Below are 18,876 nucleotides of genomic sequence, written 5' to 3' on the forward strand. Positions count from 1 at the left end.
CGCCCGTAAAAAAAATTAAATAAATAAATATTCCAACCGCGAGAAAGAAACAACAACCACACAGGCCGTTCCTTCGCTCTCGCGTGCCCGGTACGTGCGTGGTCCCGAAGTTCGCATATCGCAGTTACTATTATTCGCAATTCAGTTTTAATGGCCAATTATTCAATTAGCGCCAACGTATTTTGCCTTTTTGCAATGTCGTCGCAAGGAAAAACAAAAAGAGAAGAGAAGAGATAAAAAAAATTTACTTCTTGGTTCGGAGCATACCTGCTCACTCTGATGTTACCGAAATTTATGCACCGTCTAATATGAAAACGATCATAACTTGGGGCATTGTGTTTATCGATAAATGCGCATAAGAAATCGAGAAATTATTAGAATACACGAAGTCATCATTATCCAGAAGCCGTTACGTTGTAACCCGTAATGGGGAACGCGGCTGAGCTTCCCTTCCCCCATCGGCCACGCCCACGCAACAACGTGTCTTGTCATTGGTTGGTAAATAAATGGCCATAACTTGGGAGGCACTTGTCCAATTAATATCAAACCTTGAAAAGGCACATCCTCAGGTCCCCAGCAATATACCTGGCAAGTTTCAATGAGATCGGACCAGTGGTTGTCAAGAAACAGCAGTTACACACACACACACACACACACACACACACACACACACACACACACACACACACACACACACACACACACACACACACACACACACACACACACACACACACATTGCTGGAATTATAGATCGATCACGTCATGTTGTTCTTCATGAACATTCTGCTCTGTTCACTCTTTCATGAGCCCGAGGTTGTCTTCCATCTGCTCGGAAGTCAGTTCACATCATCTTCTTCATCCATCCTTACTCATGATATTTATCGACAAGTAAATACAACCTGTCGATTTGCTGAGGAAAACATTAAGTGGGGGAGAAAGGGGATGGAGGGAAGGAGGGAGGGTAGAGGAGGGAGAGGGGAGGGAGGGGAGGGATAGAGAGGAGGGAGGGGGGAGAAGAGGATGGGAGAGCGAGGGTCGAGGGGATGGAGGGGGTAGAGGAAGGAGAGGGAGAGGGGATGGAGGAAAGGGATAGAGAGAGGAGGGAGGGTACAGGATGGAGAGGGAGAAAGGATGGAGGGGAAGGATAGAGAGAGAGGAGGGAGGGGGAGAAGAGGAGGGAGTGGGGATGGAGGGGAGGGATAGAGAGAGGAGGGAGGGTAGAGGAGGGAGAGGGAGAAAGGATGGAGGGGAGGGATAGAGAGAGGAGGAAGGTGGTAGAGAGAGAAGGCAGGGGGGACAAGAGGAGGAGAGAGCGATGGTAGAGAGTAGGGAGTGGGTAGAGAGAGGAGGCAGGGTGGAGAAGAGGAGTGAGGGGTGGAGAAGAAGAGAGAGAGAGAGAGGAGGGAGGTGGTAGAGAGAGAAGGCAGGGGGGACAAGAGGAGGGGAGAGCGATGGTAGAGAGGAGGGAGTGGTAGAGAGAGCAGGCAGGGTGGAGAAGAGGAGGGAGGGGTGGAGGAGCAGAGGGAGAGAGAGGGGGGGGGATGGGAGGCGGCCATTTTAGTCAATAAAACCCTGGAATCTAACACGTCCTCCACCATTTCTCGGACATGCATTCACCGATGTTGTTCAAACATTGTACAAAGATAATGAATGATGGATTACATATGCAGGTTATCTTTTTTTTTTCGATATCAGATCGAAGATGGCCGACTGGCGGCCATTTTAGTTGTAAATAATCTGATGTTGAACACGTCCTCAACCGTTTCTCGGACATGCCTGCTCTGATTTTATTCAGACTTACCATAAAAAGAGCACACGTTGGCATACACTTCCACCAAACTATATTTTGCGATCTGATCAAAGATGGCCGATTGGTAGACTGGCAGCCATTTTTATTGCAAATAAATATGGGCTCGCCCTTCAACTCCTTCAGCAAAATTACAAATACAACGGGGGGAATGACATTTTATGTCTTTTTTCCTTGCTGACAAGGGAAGGCAAATATTTACAAAGACACAACAAAGGATACAGTTCAGACTTCTACTGATATAACGAACTTACGAGAGAGAGAGAGAGAGAGAGAGAGAGAGAGAGAGAGAGAGAGAGAGAGAGAGAGAGAGAGAGAGAGAGAGAGAGAGAGAGAGAGAGAGAGAGAGAGAGAGAGAGAGAGAGAGAGAGAGAGAGAGAGAGAGAGAGAGAGAGAGAGAGAGATCCCCATCTGGTGAAACTGCCAAAATCAAGAATCACTACTCACCTTCACTCTTTCATTCCTCCTCTTTCTTGCCTCTTTAACAAACTCCCACACTCTCTTCAATCCCACTCCTCCCTCCAGGTCTTCAAAAGAGCTGTTCACCACCATCTCATATCTTCACCCATCCAAAATCATGATCTTTTCTTCCTCCATTAATCCACCCAAACCCACCTCCTTCAAATTCCCTGTTTTCCTTCCTGAAAGTCCCTGTGGTACCAATATGGTAAACCATATTGTTTACCGTGGGTACCTCGCCCCATCCCTCTCCCTTCCACAGATCTCCTGTTGTCTCTGTTCTCCACTATTTTGTGCTTCCCTCTCCCACCCCTCTTGCCCCCAGCATTGCTGTATGTTCTGTGTGTTCGCTCTTCCACGAGCCTCACTATGGATTACAAAAAAAACAAAACAAAAAAAAAAACAATGGACGCCACATACCATCACAGATGCTTGTATTTGGAACATTTGGGCGTGGAGCTCAAAGTGCAAGTATGTGCTCGAACCTGTTCCACATCGAATGGATAGCCCGAATGCTCCGCTCGGTTTCCGCCCTCATTTTCTGTCCAACGCACGTTCGTGACCAGGGAGCGCCACCAAATACCCTCGCCCCATGCTAATCTCGGAGATGAGTCGGTGCTGAGGAACAGAACGAATGGGGCCATTGCCAGCGTCAAGTCTTTGCAGGGGCGGGGCTAATACTTTGGGAAAGCGTCCATGCACCAATGGGGGAGTTGGAAAATGCCTGCTGACTGTCCTGGTCTGACTTTGGGCTCCTCCCTCGCCAGACGTCTATAAAATACCCTGCGAAGCAGTGGAAGTAGTTCCTGGGTCTTAGTGATGACATAATCTGAGTTCCTGATAACAAGTGCAATAAATAAATGACCACGTGATCTTCATGTGCTGGATCACGATTGTGGATTTTATTTCGAACTACTGTGTGTAATACACTTGCATGTTGATCCTGCTCTGCACTTCCTGTTCAACTCCATCAGGAGAAACCAACGGCGTGGAGATCCACCCGGACTGCATGAAGACCCTGAAGGTTTGTTCCCGCAGCCGCCTCATCTCGAGATGTCTCAATACGTGAACCAAGTTCTGGATCGGAGCTCCCAGTATGGAGGATACAATTCCATCAACAACCTGGCGGGTCCACCTAACACATTTTCCCTCTCCGGGGACTTCATGCACGTGGCCGTGCCAAGAACATTGGTGACATGGTGAGACCGCTTGTCCCGATGGACACCAGGACGTTGTCCCAAGAATCCCGAGTGGTTTAAAAGCCAGGATGTCATCGAGTTACTTTTCGACGAGCCCGTCTTCCTTACCAGGGTCTTGGTCTTAGAGACGTACCACCCTGGATATGTGGTTCGGATTCTGGCTAAGTCATGGGATGGAGGTGAAGAGTCTGCTGTGTGCAGGTACCAATGACCCTTTTGGTTAAGATCTCCAACGAGTTTTAAAGTCCTTGTGCTCGCGAGTTCAAAAGGGACGAAATGACCAATTATCGTTTGCTTTGGGAGTATGTTGAGTCTCTGACTGATCTTACATGATGATAACGGGATTTCAGTAACATCTTCGTGAAAAAATGGACTAGTTACCTATTTTTTTTGTAACATTTGATCGACAGGTAGTGGACAAAATATTGGAAGCTCCTACGTAAATGAGTGTATATTGAAAGCAACGGCTTCCACACAGGTGTGGCCCATGTGTTAATTAAGCAACTGACATCCCAGCATGCTTCGGGTCACGTAGAAAATGCTGCACAGCCCTGGTTGCCAGTAATTATGGCTAGCATGGCTGCAAGAGGAAAAACCTCAGTCTGGTAGGCCTTGTCCACCGGGCAGGAAGTTAGCCTCACACTTCCTTGCCACCACCTTACTCCCTCCCTCCCCCCCCCCTTTCCTCGTGTTGTCCCCACCCTCCTCAGGACTCCGGCATGGCGAGCAGGTGGCATTATTGCGTCCGATTCAAGTTTGAGAAAGCAGGACCCGTTCCACCAAGTGGGTATTGTTCGGCCTGCTGGAGTTCAAGGCCAGGATCTTTTTTGTTCCCCTTTGACCCGCGGATTTGAGATACCCTTTCATTCAGCTGAAACGACTTTTGGGACTACTGCTCGGTCAACGGGGTCTCTGGCTGAATGGGCAGACAAATCCCTCTCTGACCATGAGAGGGTCATGACGGCCATCCTCCATAATGAGTGTCACTGATTATGATGTGGAGTATTGGTTGGCTTGATATTGTTGCGGGCCGGGGAACGGGTGAGAAGACCACTCGGGAGGGGAAGCTATCTCGTCTCCCACCAGACTCCCCGGAATTGTGGGCCGTCGCACACGGATAATTCCGTGACACGGCGGGTCGCTTAACCGATCGTGGATGCCAATAACTCAACCGCGTGACTTAGGGTCCTCCGTCGAGTTAATCCGGTTTCCTAAAAATAACCACGTGATTTAATTACCGGGGAACACGCCCTCAGTACGCCTTGTCTGAACCGGATCACTCTACCGGATCGGATGCAGCCTCGTGACATTGCCAAGGACGTACCGGCAAAAAGGAACGGATTGTTGGAAAAAAAGTCCCGGCTAAGCTGGGATTCGGACCATGCTGGACCGATGAAGGAAAAGACGAAGACGAGCAGGGAACATTCCTAATAATAATTTATTAACAATGGGGCGAGGAAAAGTATGTGGTACGATCAAGAGATTTATTGGGGTGTGTTGTGCAGAGATAGGGGAGAGAGGTGTGGTGCAACAATAAACAAGCAACTTATAAAAGCGGACGCAGAGCAGACATAACCCGAAAATAATAATAACAATCTTCTACAGGCTTACTTACATAGACAAGCGCCAGGACACACACACACACATGCACACACAGACACAGAAAACACGATGAAGAGGGATTGAAGCAAGACAGGAGAGGAGTTGAGGCCATGGTCTTTCCCGGAGACCACACCTTTGTATAATTGATCCGCGGTCCCCAAATGTGCCACCAATATGTTTGGGGGGAATGCTCCATGGTGCGGTTACCCCCCCCCCCCGACAGCTGGCACGTTGTCTCCTGCTTCGGGCAGCTCGCGTCGAGACCGTGGGTGTGAAGGAGGGGCTTGAGTTGGGAGGGTGGAGTCAGCGTTGTGTGGGCGGAGAAGAGGAGGGGGAGCCCAGCGAAGACGACAGAAGGCAGAGTCGAAGTGATGATGAGAGAAGGCGGAGTCGAGGTCCAACTTGAGCAGGAGGCGAGGCGGGGCAGAGAGAAAGAAAGATCCGCTCGGACCTTTATAGGCTCCGGGGCGGGGGGGCCACCCCGAAACTCGGTGACGTCACCCGAATCGGGCGCTCTGATTGGCCCCGACCCCCTGCACGGCTCGGCCGCGATGGCCGGAAGCAGCAACATTCCACTTCCGGCAAAGTGACCCCACGCCACAAAGATGTCCCGCTCCGACCCCACGACATGAACAGAATCGCCCACACCGAACTCCGCTTCATGACTTGCCTTGCAAGAACCCCCGGGCCGGGCCCTGATGACCGGCCGAGGGCAGTGTCGGTCCCGCTCGCCCGCTCGGGCGCCCCCGACCAGCGCTGGCCAACGCGCCCGGTCCGTGTGCGTCACGTGGCCTGAGCAGCACAACGTGCCACTACCCGATCACAGCTTCGCTGGCCAGAGAGGCGAGAAGGTAAGATGTTATGGCGAACCCATGCACACACAGTAAGATGTGTCCATTCGTGCCCCGCTCTGTACGATAACAAAGTCGCGAGCGGCGCACGGGTCTGCCTTCGAGCACGTTCCGTACAGTGCACTGATGTTGTACAGATGTCATGGTGTCCAGATTCTCCAGATCTGTCTCCTCAGTCTCCAGATCTGAACCCAATCGAGCATTGATGGGATATTGAGGAACGACGTCTGAGAAAGCATTTTCCACCTCCATCAAACAGGTGTCAGCTGATTGACTTTCTCGTGGAAGAATGGTGCCACATCCTTCCTGAAGAATGCTAGACCCTGGTGGACTCAATGCCACTCCACACACAGGCCGTACCGGCCGCACGTGGTGGCCCAACACCCTGTTAAGTGACTTCACATTGGTGTTTCCATTTTTTTTGTCCACAACCTGTACGTTTTTAACATGTCTCTTCCTTCCCCCAACTCCCGATTGTCCATCCCTACATCCTCTTCCCCCTCACTATCTCAATCCCCCCCTGAAAGCCATTAATTGAGGCTCGCCAATTTGAAGACCACTTTGTGGTCGACAAATCCAAGTGATTGAATGCTTTCCCGGTTCTCGCATGGAGATGTACCCAGAAAGCCTGGTGTTGGCTTACTGGTTGAGGTTTGCCGGTTTGCCGCCAAAAACGCGTCGCATCAGTCCGTGTAGTCCTCGAACAACAACACTTTTTCCTCGAAAGGCCCAATATTCCCGAACACCGCCACGTCTTGAATATGCCTTCCCACATTCCATCACCTTCGCCAGTTCGTTATAAACTGAAGAAACGCCTTCATGTCCGTATTTCAGGAAAGGAGCAGGCCCGAGTGAAGGAGATGGACGACGTGGAATGACACCACAGCCCAGGACACATTTATTTTTCGCATGTGCAGCCTCCCCACGACGTCATGACGTCATTCAACACAATACTGAAGTATCGGCAATCGTAAATATGGTATCCATCCCTCCATCCATCCATCCATTGGGACCATACTCTGTGCAGAGCATTGGTCCTGCCTAAGCAGTCTCCTTGGCTATGGTGCACAATCCTGGATGGGTCACCACTCCGACACAGGATACCAGAAAGCTGGCACTCATTTTGTTGACCTTAGAAGGATGACAGGCAGAGTCAACCCCACCTAGTATTAATTCAACAGCCAAGGGGGATTTTAACTCAGGACCCTCGGATCCCAAGCCCACTACTCTCACCATCAAACCAACACCAAGCACAAAAATAGTTTCGACTGATTGAATAACCCAGAACTTTTTTGTGTTTCCTGCACTGTTTTTGTTTGTCACGTGATTGACTCGTGGCGAATCTACAGTCGAGAAACGGTGACTCGACAAGCTTCGTGATCACGTGATTGACTGGTAGCGAATCTACCGTGGAGAAACGGTGACTCGACAAGCTTCGTGATCACGTGATTGACTGGTGGCGAATCTACCGTGGAGAAACGGTGAATCGACAAGCTTCGTGATCACGTGATTGACTGGTGGCGAATCTACCGTGGAGAAACGGTGACTCGACAAGCTTGGTGATCACGTGATTGACTGGTGGCGAATCTACCGTGGAGAAACGGTGACTCGACAAGCTTCGTGATCACGTGATTGACTGGTGGCGAATCTACCGTGGAGAAACGGTGACTCGACAAGCTTCGTGATCACGTGATTGACTGGTGGCGAATCTACCGTGGAGAAACGGTGACTCCACAAGCTTCGTGATCACGTGATTGACTGGTGGCGAATCTACCGTGGAGAAACGGTGACTCGACAAGCTTCGTGATCACGTGGTGAGCTTCTCCAAAACACCTCGTGCCCTCAGCTCGTGCACCACATGGTACCTTCCTTTACCACACTGTACTTACAGTACCAGACGGTGCACGATGACCCGAGAACTCTCCGGTGAAGATCACAAAGAGAACGTCCCGGTATCCACGAGCGGCTCCGATGGAGGAAACGCGCTCGGTCCGGGAGGTTCTCGCTCATCCCGCGGGTCCATGGTCGGTTCACCCGAGGATCAGGAGTCCGGACCCGGTACGTGACGTCACTCCGATTGTTTATGTTTCAGATTCTGTTGTAAAAGGGAAGATCGAGTCCGAGTTTATCGATGATTCGTTCCCTCCATGTGAAGGTTTGAATCACAAACTCATTCCTCATGTTATAGTTTTATTGTTTATAATTCATAATAATAATATAACTCTACAGAGTGAATGTAACAACAGTGTACCCAGTCCTTGTTATTCCCCCCAAGGTACAAATCCCCATCAAGTTGGTAATTAATTGTTAATGTGAATCCCATCCTTGTTATCCTCCCACTTGGACATCAACGATACCTTGTTATACCTCATGACGTCATCATTGGATTCCTCTTTACTCTCGTTTACACCAAATCAGATGGACATTTACTCCCTTTGCGGGACCCCTGCACCGGCACACCATGGCCTACTCCTTTTGAAGACGACATTGGGATGTTTGACCTGCCCGAGCAAATACTGGAAGATGAGACAAGCGACTTCCCTCTACCTCCAGGTGAAGGTACGTTCATTGATTGAACCAACACCTGCCCTGTGAATCACCAGCATGACGGTTTATAGTTTGTCCGGTATTTATCAGGGGAAAGAAAGTTCAAACCTGATGATGTTTCCTTCCAAACATTCACGATCTAAACCACTGCTTGGTCGCCTTTTTGACCCCCTTCCATTGGCCCAACCCCCAATGGAGCCGACGTCACAGGACACCAGGTGAGCATCCCCGGTGCAGCCCGACATCATGGCCATGCTGACACACCTGATGGCTGACTGCAAAAAATTCGTACAGGGCACACGTAACCTCAAAGGTGTTGGCAGTGCGTAAATCCGTGCTCATCAGCCGGCAGAGCGGGTCAATCAGAGGTGGAGCCGGCATTTGTCAACAACAGGAACGTGGAAAACACACACACAACTCGAAGGGCACTCAGGGGAGCGCTTACCTCTACCAGGGTGAACAGTTGACGTTTTGGATCAAACTAATAGGCCTGATGTAGATCTGGATCTGAATCAACATCTCGTTGGCTTTGTCTTGTCACCGAACCAGCTCATCGACCTTGTTTTGTCATAACTCATCCTCCACCACTTATTTAGATATTGTGCTGCTGTCCATGTCGTTCTCGGTCCTAACTCTCAATGGTGAAGAATCCCTAAACAATTTTCATTTTCCCTTAACTTCAACAAAATCTAATCAATCCGTCCTCGTCACACACCCAACCTGTCCACCAAGTTTCATCCAAATCCGTCCACAACTTTTTGTGATACCCTGCACACAAACAAACAAATGAAAAATCGCTCATCGAGTGACACTTGGCAAAATGGAACGGCACTCGGAAGGGAACGTACCCTCAGCCAGGCTGAATCGTTTCCATTTTATATCCCACTGATCGGTCGAATCTGAATTCAGCATATCCGGAGTCCCCAAAAGGATCCAGAGTCTCCGCAAAGATGACTGCATCATCTGACAAATCAATGTCAGAGATTTTGACATTCCCAAACGATGCACCGCAGCTTCATCTCTCCGACATCCTCCCCAGAATCCAGTCCATACAAGTGCTGAAAATTGTCCGGGCCATAACACACCCCTGATGAACTCCAGCAACAACTGAAAATAAGTCAGAGATGGCACCACCACATCTCACAATACTCTCAGTACCAGAGTATCGTTCAGACATCACATTTATCAGTTTTGGTGGCACCCCAGGAAGACCAACAATCCTCCAGAGGGCATCCCCATTCACTGCATCAAACGCTTTACAGAGATCAACAAAGGCTGCAAGCTGCCCCTGCCGAAACTCTCGTCTGCGTTCGGTGAGGACCCGACGAGCAAGGATACGGTCAGTCGTTGACCTCTTTGGTGTAAAGCCTGAGGACTCTGGACGATGGAGCTCAAGCAGATGGTCGTGAACCCCATTAAGAATTTTCTGAGCACTGACCTTGCCCGGTCCTGGGAGCAGCGTCAACCCTCGGTAGTTGTTGCAGTCGGAGCGATCTCCCTTTCCTTTTCAGAAAGGGACAACAAGGCCCCTCTTCCGGTCAGTTGGGATGATGCCTGTGTTCCAGGAAGATCACAGAACTGCATGTGACGACACAAGCACAGTATTTCCACCAGCCTTGAGAAGTTCAGCAAGGATGCCACAAATCTCAGGAGCTTTGCCCCATTTCAGCCGGTTCACCCCAGCTAATATTTCCACAAATGAAGGTGGATCACTGTTTATTGGAGGATCAGCCATAGAGATAGTAACACCCGTGACATCCAACTCAACAGCTGGTCGATCAGCCTGGTTCAGCTGCTTAAAGTAACCGGCCCAGCGGGCCTTCACTTCGGACTCCTCTGTCAGGAGCCCACCTCCCACTGCTCCAACTCTAGTCCACCGAGGGACGGGCTTTGAGGAACACAATGCGCGAATTCCCCTGTAAGCAGGACGAGGTGATACTCTGCTTGACCACAGGTGATGCTCCACACCCCTCACAAATTCTTCGCACATTGGCCGACTTGTCCACCCTCCGCGCACATATAGTTTTACGCCTCAACTCTCTGAACAGCGCAGCTCTGCCATGAAGCCTGGCCCTGCGACTCTGGTCAATGGTATCTGGTGTCCCTTGAGTGACGAAATTCTTCTCTGCCCGATGGTGAGTTCCAAGACATCCACCGGCAACATCAAGTGTCGTGGTCTTGAAGGCAACATCAAGTAAGGTGGTCTTGCCAACATGCAGCCTCGGCTGGGACGGTGCCATTCTCCTGGATTTAAGCTGGAACTTCAGAGTTGCTCCGACAAGCCTGTGGTCCGTATTGAGGAACTGAGAACTCTGGTAGACCCTCCAGTTCTGGAACATCCTTCAGCGACCATCAACGAGCACATATTCAGTCTCCTTTGCCACACACCAGCATTGGAATACCAAGTCCAGCGATGAGCCTGTGGGCGCTGAAACCATGAACCAGCCACCCTCAGTCCATGTCTTCTACAAAGTCAAGGAACTTGGTGCTGTTCAGGTTCACAGTTCCAGACCCTTGGGGACCAACACACGTCTCATAACCATCCCGATCCGTTGCAGTCGATACATTGAAATCCCCCAAGACTAGAAGTGTATCTCGCCTGGGGCACTGATCAATCAGAGACTCGAGCGTGGCAGAGAATGCGTCCTTCACGGTGAGACCACTCGCCTCAGTCGGAGCAGATACATAGACCAAGGAAATGAACCCCAAGGAGTGACGAATCCCTCGTCTCATAATGCGCTCGTTGACCGGTGTCACCTCAATTATCATTGGAGTCAGCTTATTGGACACGGCTTCAGCAACTCCTTGGGCATGGTAACCATCAGAGCGACCAGACCAATAGTAGGTGTAACCACCCGCCATGATCTTGCTACAATCTGGTCTCCGAACCTCGGAGAGAGCTGCAATACCGATGTTCAAACGCTTGAGCTCAGATGATAACAGAGACAGGTGATCATCCTCTCTTAGGGACAGGACCTTCCAGGAACCCACCCAAAGGGACCACCTCAGGTTAACCCAAGGAGACCGCCGTCTGGTGGACGACACCTCAGCTCCACCCCAACGGACACCGCCGCAATCTTTGCGTGTTTCTTGTGTTTTTCGGAATGAAGAGTTTTACGGTGGTGGGAGTGCAAATCCTGCCACCAACCTCCTAATAAAAAGTAACCCAACCGCAGGAAGACGTCCGCAGACACAGTTGGGCACGAGATGTGGATGACCGTTGGCTCACAAGTGGCTCGTCCGCCGTTTGACAGGTTTTGTTTTTAATCCTTGGTGTCCTTATCATACACCATCCTCACCAGGAAACCTGATGGTGCCTTCGTTATGACATCAAAATTGCACATGTAGAACACTATATCCGATGGGTAGGAAAATTTTGAGGGTTATCTTGTGCGAAAATGGTCCACAAAATTTTTGATGACGTCATCAGTCACGTGATTCGGCAGCCATTTTGTTGGTTTATTTTTAACTTTCAAAAATCTCTGAAATGGCTGAACAGATCGAGGTGAAACGTTACACACATGACCGCCTATCCATGAGGGACAAAACGTTCACACATATGTCATCATGGGTCACATGGTTTGGCAGCCATATTGGATTTACCCGAAAACATTTAAACAACTTCTTCTCCGAAAGAGCAAAACAGATCGAGGGGAACTTCACATAAGTGTTCCCCAAGGCATGTGCTGACAAGGAAGTTCAGGAATAATTGATGTTACGTGGTTTGGCAACCATATTGGAGGTAAGAAAAATATTAAATAATGTTTTCTCTGGAACCGCTTAATCAATCGATGTGAAACTTCACAATTGTGTTCTTGTGGTGATGGGGAATTTATGATGTAAATTTCAACTCAATCGGACACGTGGTCTGGTTGGCATCATAATTATTTAATATTTTGAAGTGGTTTAAAATTTATTACTGTTATTATTTATTTATTTTTTGTTTAATAAGGATGGGTTTGAGGGTGGAGGAGCAGCAGCTGAAATGTGAATCCTATCCAGGTTCCTCCTGGTGACTTCATCTTTTCTTTTTGCTTGTTCTGGTTCCTTCTGATTACTCCAATCCAGGAATGACTGGACGTGTTTGGTCTTCCATGTGATTTGAATAGAATTGATTTTAATCCCATTCTAAATTCAATTGAATAATTTTATAAAACGTCATGTCTCAGGTGCAGGTGTCCGATCAAAGCGGGACGTCTTGGTACCCGGTCATCATTGCCAGCAGTGAAAAAGTGGCAGTTGTAGTTATGTCTCATTAATTATGTAATACACCAGTACACAAACTCCACAAAAAATACACCTCACAAAACTACACAAACACCACACAACACAGGTCCTGGTGAGGATGTGCAATCTCTGAGTGCTCATTCTCTTGTTTTCTTTTGTAACTCTGATCTCAGATCATCTCGCTGATCATTGGGAATCACCAAACCTGGGAAAATATCAACATTGATTTCTCTTTCCTTCAAAAAAGAAAGTCGAATGTCCCCCATGTATCATTTATCTGACCCTGACTGTATCCCATAATTCCTTGTGCTGAACACATCATGACCTCATTAGTTTCTGATGGTTCTTTGTCTTTGCAGAGAAAGAAATGAAAAAATATTATTTTCCCAACTCTACCCAGTTCTTCAACACAGAAGATTGTTTAAATCAGCAAATGTCTTCTTGTCAGGACTCTGATAAACTGAACAGCGTGTCTCATGACATACACACAAGGTATTTAAAGGTACCCAAGCAGATCCAAAGAAATGAGAAACCATACCCGTGTTCTGTGTGGACCAAGGAGTTTGATTGTGAATCTACTTCACCTCGACAACAAAGAATACCTCTGGAGGAGAAACCCTACAATCCCTCTGTGTGTTCCAAGACATGGACTCAGACATCAAATCTACATCAACATCTAATATTTCACACTGGGGAGAACAACCACATTGGGGAGAACAACCACAAAGGAGTTTACACTGGGGAGAATAACCACAAAAGAGTTTACACTGGGGAGAATAACCACAAAGGAGTTTACACTGCGGAGAATAACCACAAAGGAGTTTACACTGCGGAGAATAACCACAAAGCAGTTTACACTGGGGAGAATAACCACAAAGCAGTTTACACTGGGGAGAATAACCACAAAGGAGTTTATACTGGGGAGAAACCAAATCAAGGGGAGAATAACCACAAAGGAGTTTACACTGGGGAGAAACCGAACCAAGGGGAGAACATCCACAAAGGAGTTTACACTGCGGAGAATAACCACAAAGCAGTTTACACTGGGGAGAATAACCACAAAGCAGTTTACACTGGGGAGAATAACCACAAAGCAGTTTACACTGCGGAGAATAACCACAAAGGAGTTTACACTGGGGAGAATAACCACAAAGCAGTTTACACTGGGGAGAATAACCACAAAGGAGTTTATACTGGGGAGAAACCAAATCAAGGGGAGAATAACCACAAAGAAGTTTACACTGGGGAGAAACCGAACCAAGGGGAGAACAACCACAAAGGAGTTTACACTGGGGAGAATAACCACAAAGGAGTTTACACTGCGGAGAATAACCACAAAGGAGTTTACAATGCGGAGAATAACCACAAAGCAGTTTACACTGGGGAGAATAACCACAAAGCAGTTTACACTGGGGAGAATAACCACAAAGGAGTTTATACTGGGGAGAAACCAAAAAGGAGTTTACACTGTGGAGAATAACCACAAAGAAGTTTACACTGGGGAGAAACCGAACCAAGGGGAGAACAACCACAAAGGAGTTTACACTGGGGAGAATAACCACAAAGGAGTTTACACTGCAGAAAATAACCACAAAGGAGTTTACACTGCGGAAAATAACCACAAAGGAGTTTACACTGCGGAGAATAACCACAAAGGAGTTTACACTGCGGAGAATAACCACAAAGGAGTTTACACTGTGGAGAATAACCACAAAGGAGTTTATACTGGGGAGAAACTGAACCAAGGGGAGAATAACCACAAAGGAGTTTACACTGGGGAGAATAACCACAAAGCAGTTTACACTGGGGAGAATAACCACAAAGGAGTTTATACTGGGGAGAAACTGAACCAAGGGGAGAATAACCACAAAGGAGTTTACACTGGGGGGAATAACCACAAAGGAGTTTACACTGTGGAGAATAACCACAAAGGAGTTTATACTGGGGAGAAACTGAACCAAGGGGAGAATAACCACAAAGGAGTTTACACTGGGGGGAATAACCACAAAGGAGTTTGCACTGCGGAGAATAACCACAAAGGAGTTTATACTGGGGAGAAACTGAACCAAGGGGAGAATAACCACAAAGGAGTTTACACTGGGGGGAATAACCACAAAGGAGTTTACACTGTGGAGAATAACCACAAAGGAGTTTATACTGGGGAGAAACTGAACCAAGGGGAGAATAACCACAAAGGAGTTTATACTGGGGAGAAACCGTACGAGTGTTCTGTGTGTTCTAAAGTGTTTCGTCATTTATCAACCTTGAATAACCACAAACGAGTTCACACTGGGGAGAAACCGTACAAATGTTCTGTGTGTTCAAAGGTTTTTCGTCATTTATCAACTTTGAATGAACATAAACGAGTTCACACTGGGGATAAACCGTACGAGTGTTCTGTGTGTTCGAAATTGTTTCGTCAGTTACCACACTTGAAAAAGCATCAACGAGTTCACACTGGGGAGAAACCGTACAAATGTTCTGTGTGTTCCAAATTGTTTCGTCAGTCATCAACCTTGAATGTCCACAAACGAATTCACACTGGGGAGAAACCGTACGAGTGTTCTGTGTGTTCTAAAGTGTTTCGTCGTTTGCTTTCCTTGAATAACCACAAACGAGTTCACACTGGGGAGAAACCCTTCGAGTGTTTTGTGTGTTCTAAATTGTTTCGTCAGTTATCACACTTGGAAAAGCATCAACGAGTTCACACTGGGGAGAAACCGTACGAGTGTTTTGTGTGTTCCAAATTGTTTCGTCAGTCATCAACCTTGAATAACCACAAACTAACTCACACTGGAGAGAAACCGTATGAGTGTTTTGTGTGTTCTAAGGTTTTTCGTCACTTATCAGCCTTGAATAACCACAAACGAGTTCACACTGGGGAGAAACCCTTCGAGTGTTTTGTGTGTTCTAAATTGTTTCGTCAGTTATCACACTTGAAAAAGCATCAACGAGTTCACACTGGGGAGAAACCGTACGCGTGTTCAGTATGTTCTAAATTGTTTCGTCAGTCATCAACCTTGAATGAACACAAACGAATTCACACTGGGGAGAAACCGTACGCGTGTTCTGTGTGTTCTAAGGTTTTTCGTCACTTATCAGCCTTGAATGTCCATCAACGAGTTCACACTGGGGAGAAACCGCACAAGTGTTCTGTGTTCTGCAGTGTTTCATCGGTTATCAGACTTTAATAACCACAAACTAACACAGCACTCTGCACCAAAGCTAAAAAGGTGTCGCTAGTTCCACAACCTGCAGCGACTCGGCACCAGACGAATGGGAGACGATTAAATGAACAAAGCTGGAGCTTTGATGAGAAGGAAATCATCCTCCACTGCAAAGTGTATACTATTGGTAAAGGAGAACAGGTCTAAATTACAGAAACTACACAGGAAAAGGAAACAGAAACAAACACGAAGAAAACGAAACAGAAAGCCCCAATGATTGCAAAAAAGGGAAATTATAAAAATAAATATCAGCAGATATAGTGTGACAAATGGGAGAATGACAAAAGAGCAGGAAGATTTTTTTAAAAAGGACGTTGAGAGAACAAGGATTGACAAGGAAGGTTCATTGCTATGGCTAAGAAGAGATCAAATTAGTTGGGATGGAGAACGAGTCATTATCAATGCTCAAGACCAAGGGCACCACACCAATGCCTTTCAGAAAATGCCGATTGAGCCAATCGGACAAGTTCAGGTTTTGTGGGGGAGAAACAGAAAGTACCAGTCACCTCCTTTCAGGATGGAAAATACTCATGTCAGAACAGCTGTACACAGAAAGACATGACAGCGTCTGTGGAGTAATCCATCTTCACATCCACAAACATTTCAACATCCCGGCCCCAAAACAATCATGGAAACACAAACCAAATCCGTTCCTTGAAGATGAACATATAATGCGAATGTCTGACAAGATGATCCCATCAAGTGTTTGTGTCTGGACAATTGCAAACAAAGCATTGTGTCTGGACGTAGTGCTCAAACACAAAAAGGAAAAGTCGGCATTGTTGATTGAGGTTTCAGTTTCCATGACGTTGGACTAAATGACCCAGAAATGAGGAAAATGACCAAATACCAGGATCTGTAAATGGAGGTCAAGAGGACTTGGAAAACTGAAGAAAGCTTTAATTGTACCGGTGAGAGTCGGAGCTACAGGAATGATAAAGAAAACCTTCACCGAGTCTTTAAAAATCATTCCGGGGAAGGAATATGACGACAAACGAAGAACAGTTGGAGGCTGAATGGGGTTCAGTGACGATCTTGAAAAGAACCCTCAGAACGAAACTCTGCGAACAAGAAAACTTCACAACTTGCTCCATCAAGCATGTCCCTTTACCAAAATGGAGGTGGAAACACTCAATCACACACACACCGACACTCAAACACACACACTTAAACAAACACACACTCAAACAAATACACACATACACAAACACAATTCATTTTTGTTTGTTAAAAGTGTAAACATGAACTCGAATCCTATTTTGTTTCTAAAACTTTGGGATATCTTTCATCCCATAAGTGTGTTTGTTCCTCTTGCAGGAAGTTCTTCACATCACCTGCAAGGGTTTATAATTTGTCCGTCCTTGTGATCAGGTGTACAGGTGTTAACCATTAAATTGTTTGTTTTTCCCAAACGTTTCAGCCTGAATCTTAATTGCTTTCCTCGTTCAATGTACCTTGGAACTTTCATCTGATTAGAGTTATTTATGGATGAATATAAATTATGAATTGTATCTAAAGTCCAACTACCCTTTTCCATTTGTAAGATGAGATTTCCATTTCCATTTTCCATCAGTTTCTTACCTTAACTTAATCTTCATCTTCCAACATATTTACAACCGAATCTTACCAGCTGGGGTCTTTTTAGATCCCAACTCAATATTACTAAATCTGCTGAAGTTTCACATGGAATTTTTTGTTGTTGTAAACAATGTCTAGGCTCAGATGAGATCTAACACAAAGAACGTGCAACAAGAACTTTGCACAAGGAAGGACTTTGTCATATCCATCTTGTATACCCAGTGTTCCCGCCCCCATCCCTTCCCCTTCCACAGATCTCTTCATGTCTCTGTTCCCCACTGTTTTGTCCTTCCTACTCCTGCCCCTCCTGTCTCTTGCTCCCTCCCTTTTTTGTATTCCTTGTCGAGGCTCGAATGAGAGCTAACACACAAAGCACAGCGAGGGGGGCATTAGACAAGAGGGGTGGGAGTGGGAAGGAAAAATCAGTGTTGAACAGAGACATTAGGAGATCTGTGAAAGGGAGAGGGATGGGGTGAGGAACATGGTGTATACAAGATGGACACGACAGGGACTTTCAAGTCTTTACACTGCAGGGACTTTCAGGAAGGAAAGCAGGGAATTTGAAGGAGGTGGGTTTGGAGTGGATTCATGGGGTAGAAAAGATCGTGATTTTTCGATGGAGGAAGATCAGAGATGGAGGTGAACAGCTGTTTTGATGACCAAGAGGGAAGAGTGGGATTGAAGAGCGTGTCGGAGTTTTTGTTCGAAAGGCGGGAAAAAAAGATGAATGAAAGAAGGAAGGTGAGCAGTGATACATTATTTTGGTAATTTTACCAGAAGGGGGTTGCTGGTGGACCATGAGCACCCTGCGGAAGTATGGGGGGGAACATCTCAGACAGAGCAGGGGGGTGAGACCAAAGAGGAGACGGCAGAAGACAGAAACACCACCGACCTGTCTGCGGTGAAAGAGTGAGATACCCAAAGTCTGAGCCTCCCCGCCGGAGATCCCAGTGATCCTAAATGCCTTGGTTTCCACAGGGTGAAGCTGATAAAGGTGAGCGGCGGGAGCACCAGCCCAGAGGGGAGAGCAGGACTCCATCAGGCTGTGGCCGAAAGCTTTGAATGTGGTCAGGAGCTCAGGTATGGCAAGGAAGGACTTCACACGATGGAGGATGCCCAGTCGGCGACATTCACAATCCAAATTCAACCATCGCTGGGCAGGTTGGTGAGCAGTCAATGCCCTGACATTCTCGATCCAATTCAACTATTGCAGGGCAGGTTGACGAGCAATCTAAGTGTAAAAAGAGTGAAAGTGTAAAATGTCACACAGGAACGATGGGCCAACTGTCCAGTTCATTGGTTTCATTTATTTACAAGTATCAGCGCAACACCGATTTCACACGGAAGTGTGGCAAATCTAGATTTCCGTAGATCGA

At 47.3% G+C, this 18,876-nt stretch overlaps 2 protein-coding genes and 1 pseudogene across 4 annotated transcripts in view; all 3 read left to right on the forward strand.

Annotated features, from left to right (window-relative positions):
* The window catches only part of LOC147007907 (tubulin alpha chain-like), a 188,392-nt pseudogene that overhangs the window by 66,505 nt on the left and 103,011 nt on the right, over positions 1-18,876 (forward strand). The gene's annotated exons all lie outside the window — the stretch shown is intronic.
* The window catches only part of LOC147007911 (uncharacterized), a 38,837-nt gene continuing 26,745 nt past the window's right edge, over positions 6,785-18,876 (forward strand). The window contains exons 1-2 of one of the 2 annotated variants that reach the window (XM_085866023.1): positions 6,785-7,979; positions 8,340-8,480. In XM_085866023.1, the coding sequence (XP_085722149.1) occupies positions 7,829-7,979; positions 8,340-8,480 (292 nt within the window). In that variant the 5' untranslated portion in view covers positions 6,785-7,828. The remainder of the gene's footprint in view (positions 7,980-8,339; positions 8,481-18,876) is intronic. The other variant, XM_085866024.1, reaches the window with a different exon arrangement.
* On the forward strand, positions 10,682-17,328 carry LOC147007912 (uncharacterized). The gene is given in 4 exon segments (XM_085866221.1): positions 10,682-10,783; positions 13,255-14,037; positions 14,126-15,849; positions 15,851-17,328. Coding segments are annotated over 4 exon segments (2,697 nt in total). The 3' UTR covers positions 15,939-17,328.

This window comes from Eptatretus burgeri, chromosome 23 (genome assembly GCF_056783735.1).
Source record: "Eptatretus burgeri isolate ZD-2024b chromosome 23, Ebu_testis_v1, whole genome shotgun sequence".
NCBI lineage: Eukaryota > Metazoa > Chordata > Myxini > Myxiniformes > Myxinidae > Eptatretus > Eptatretus burgeri.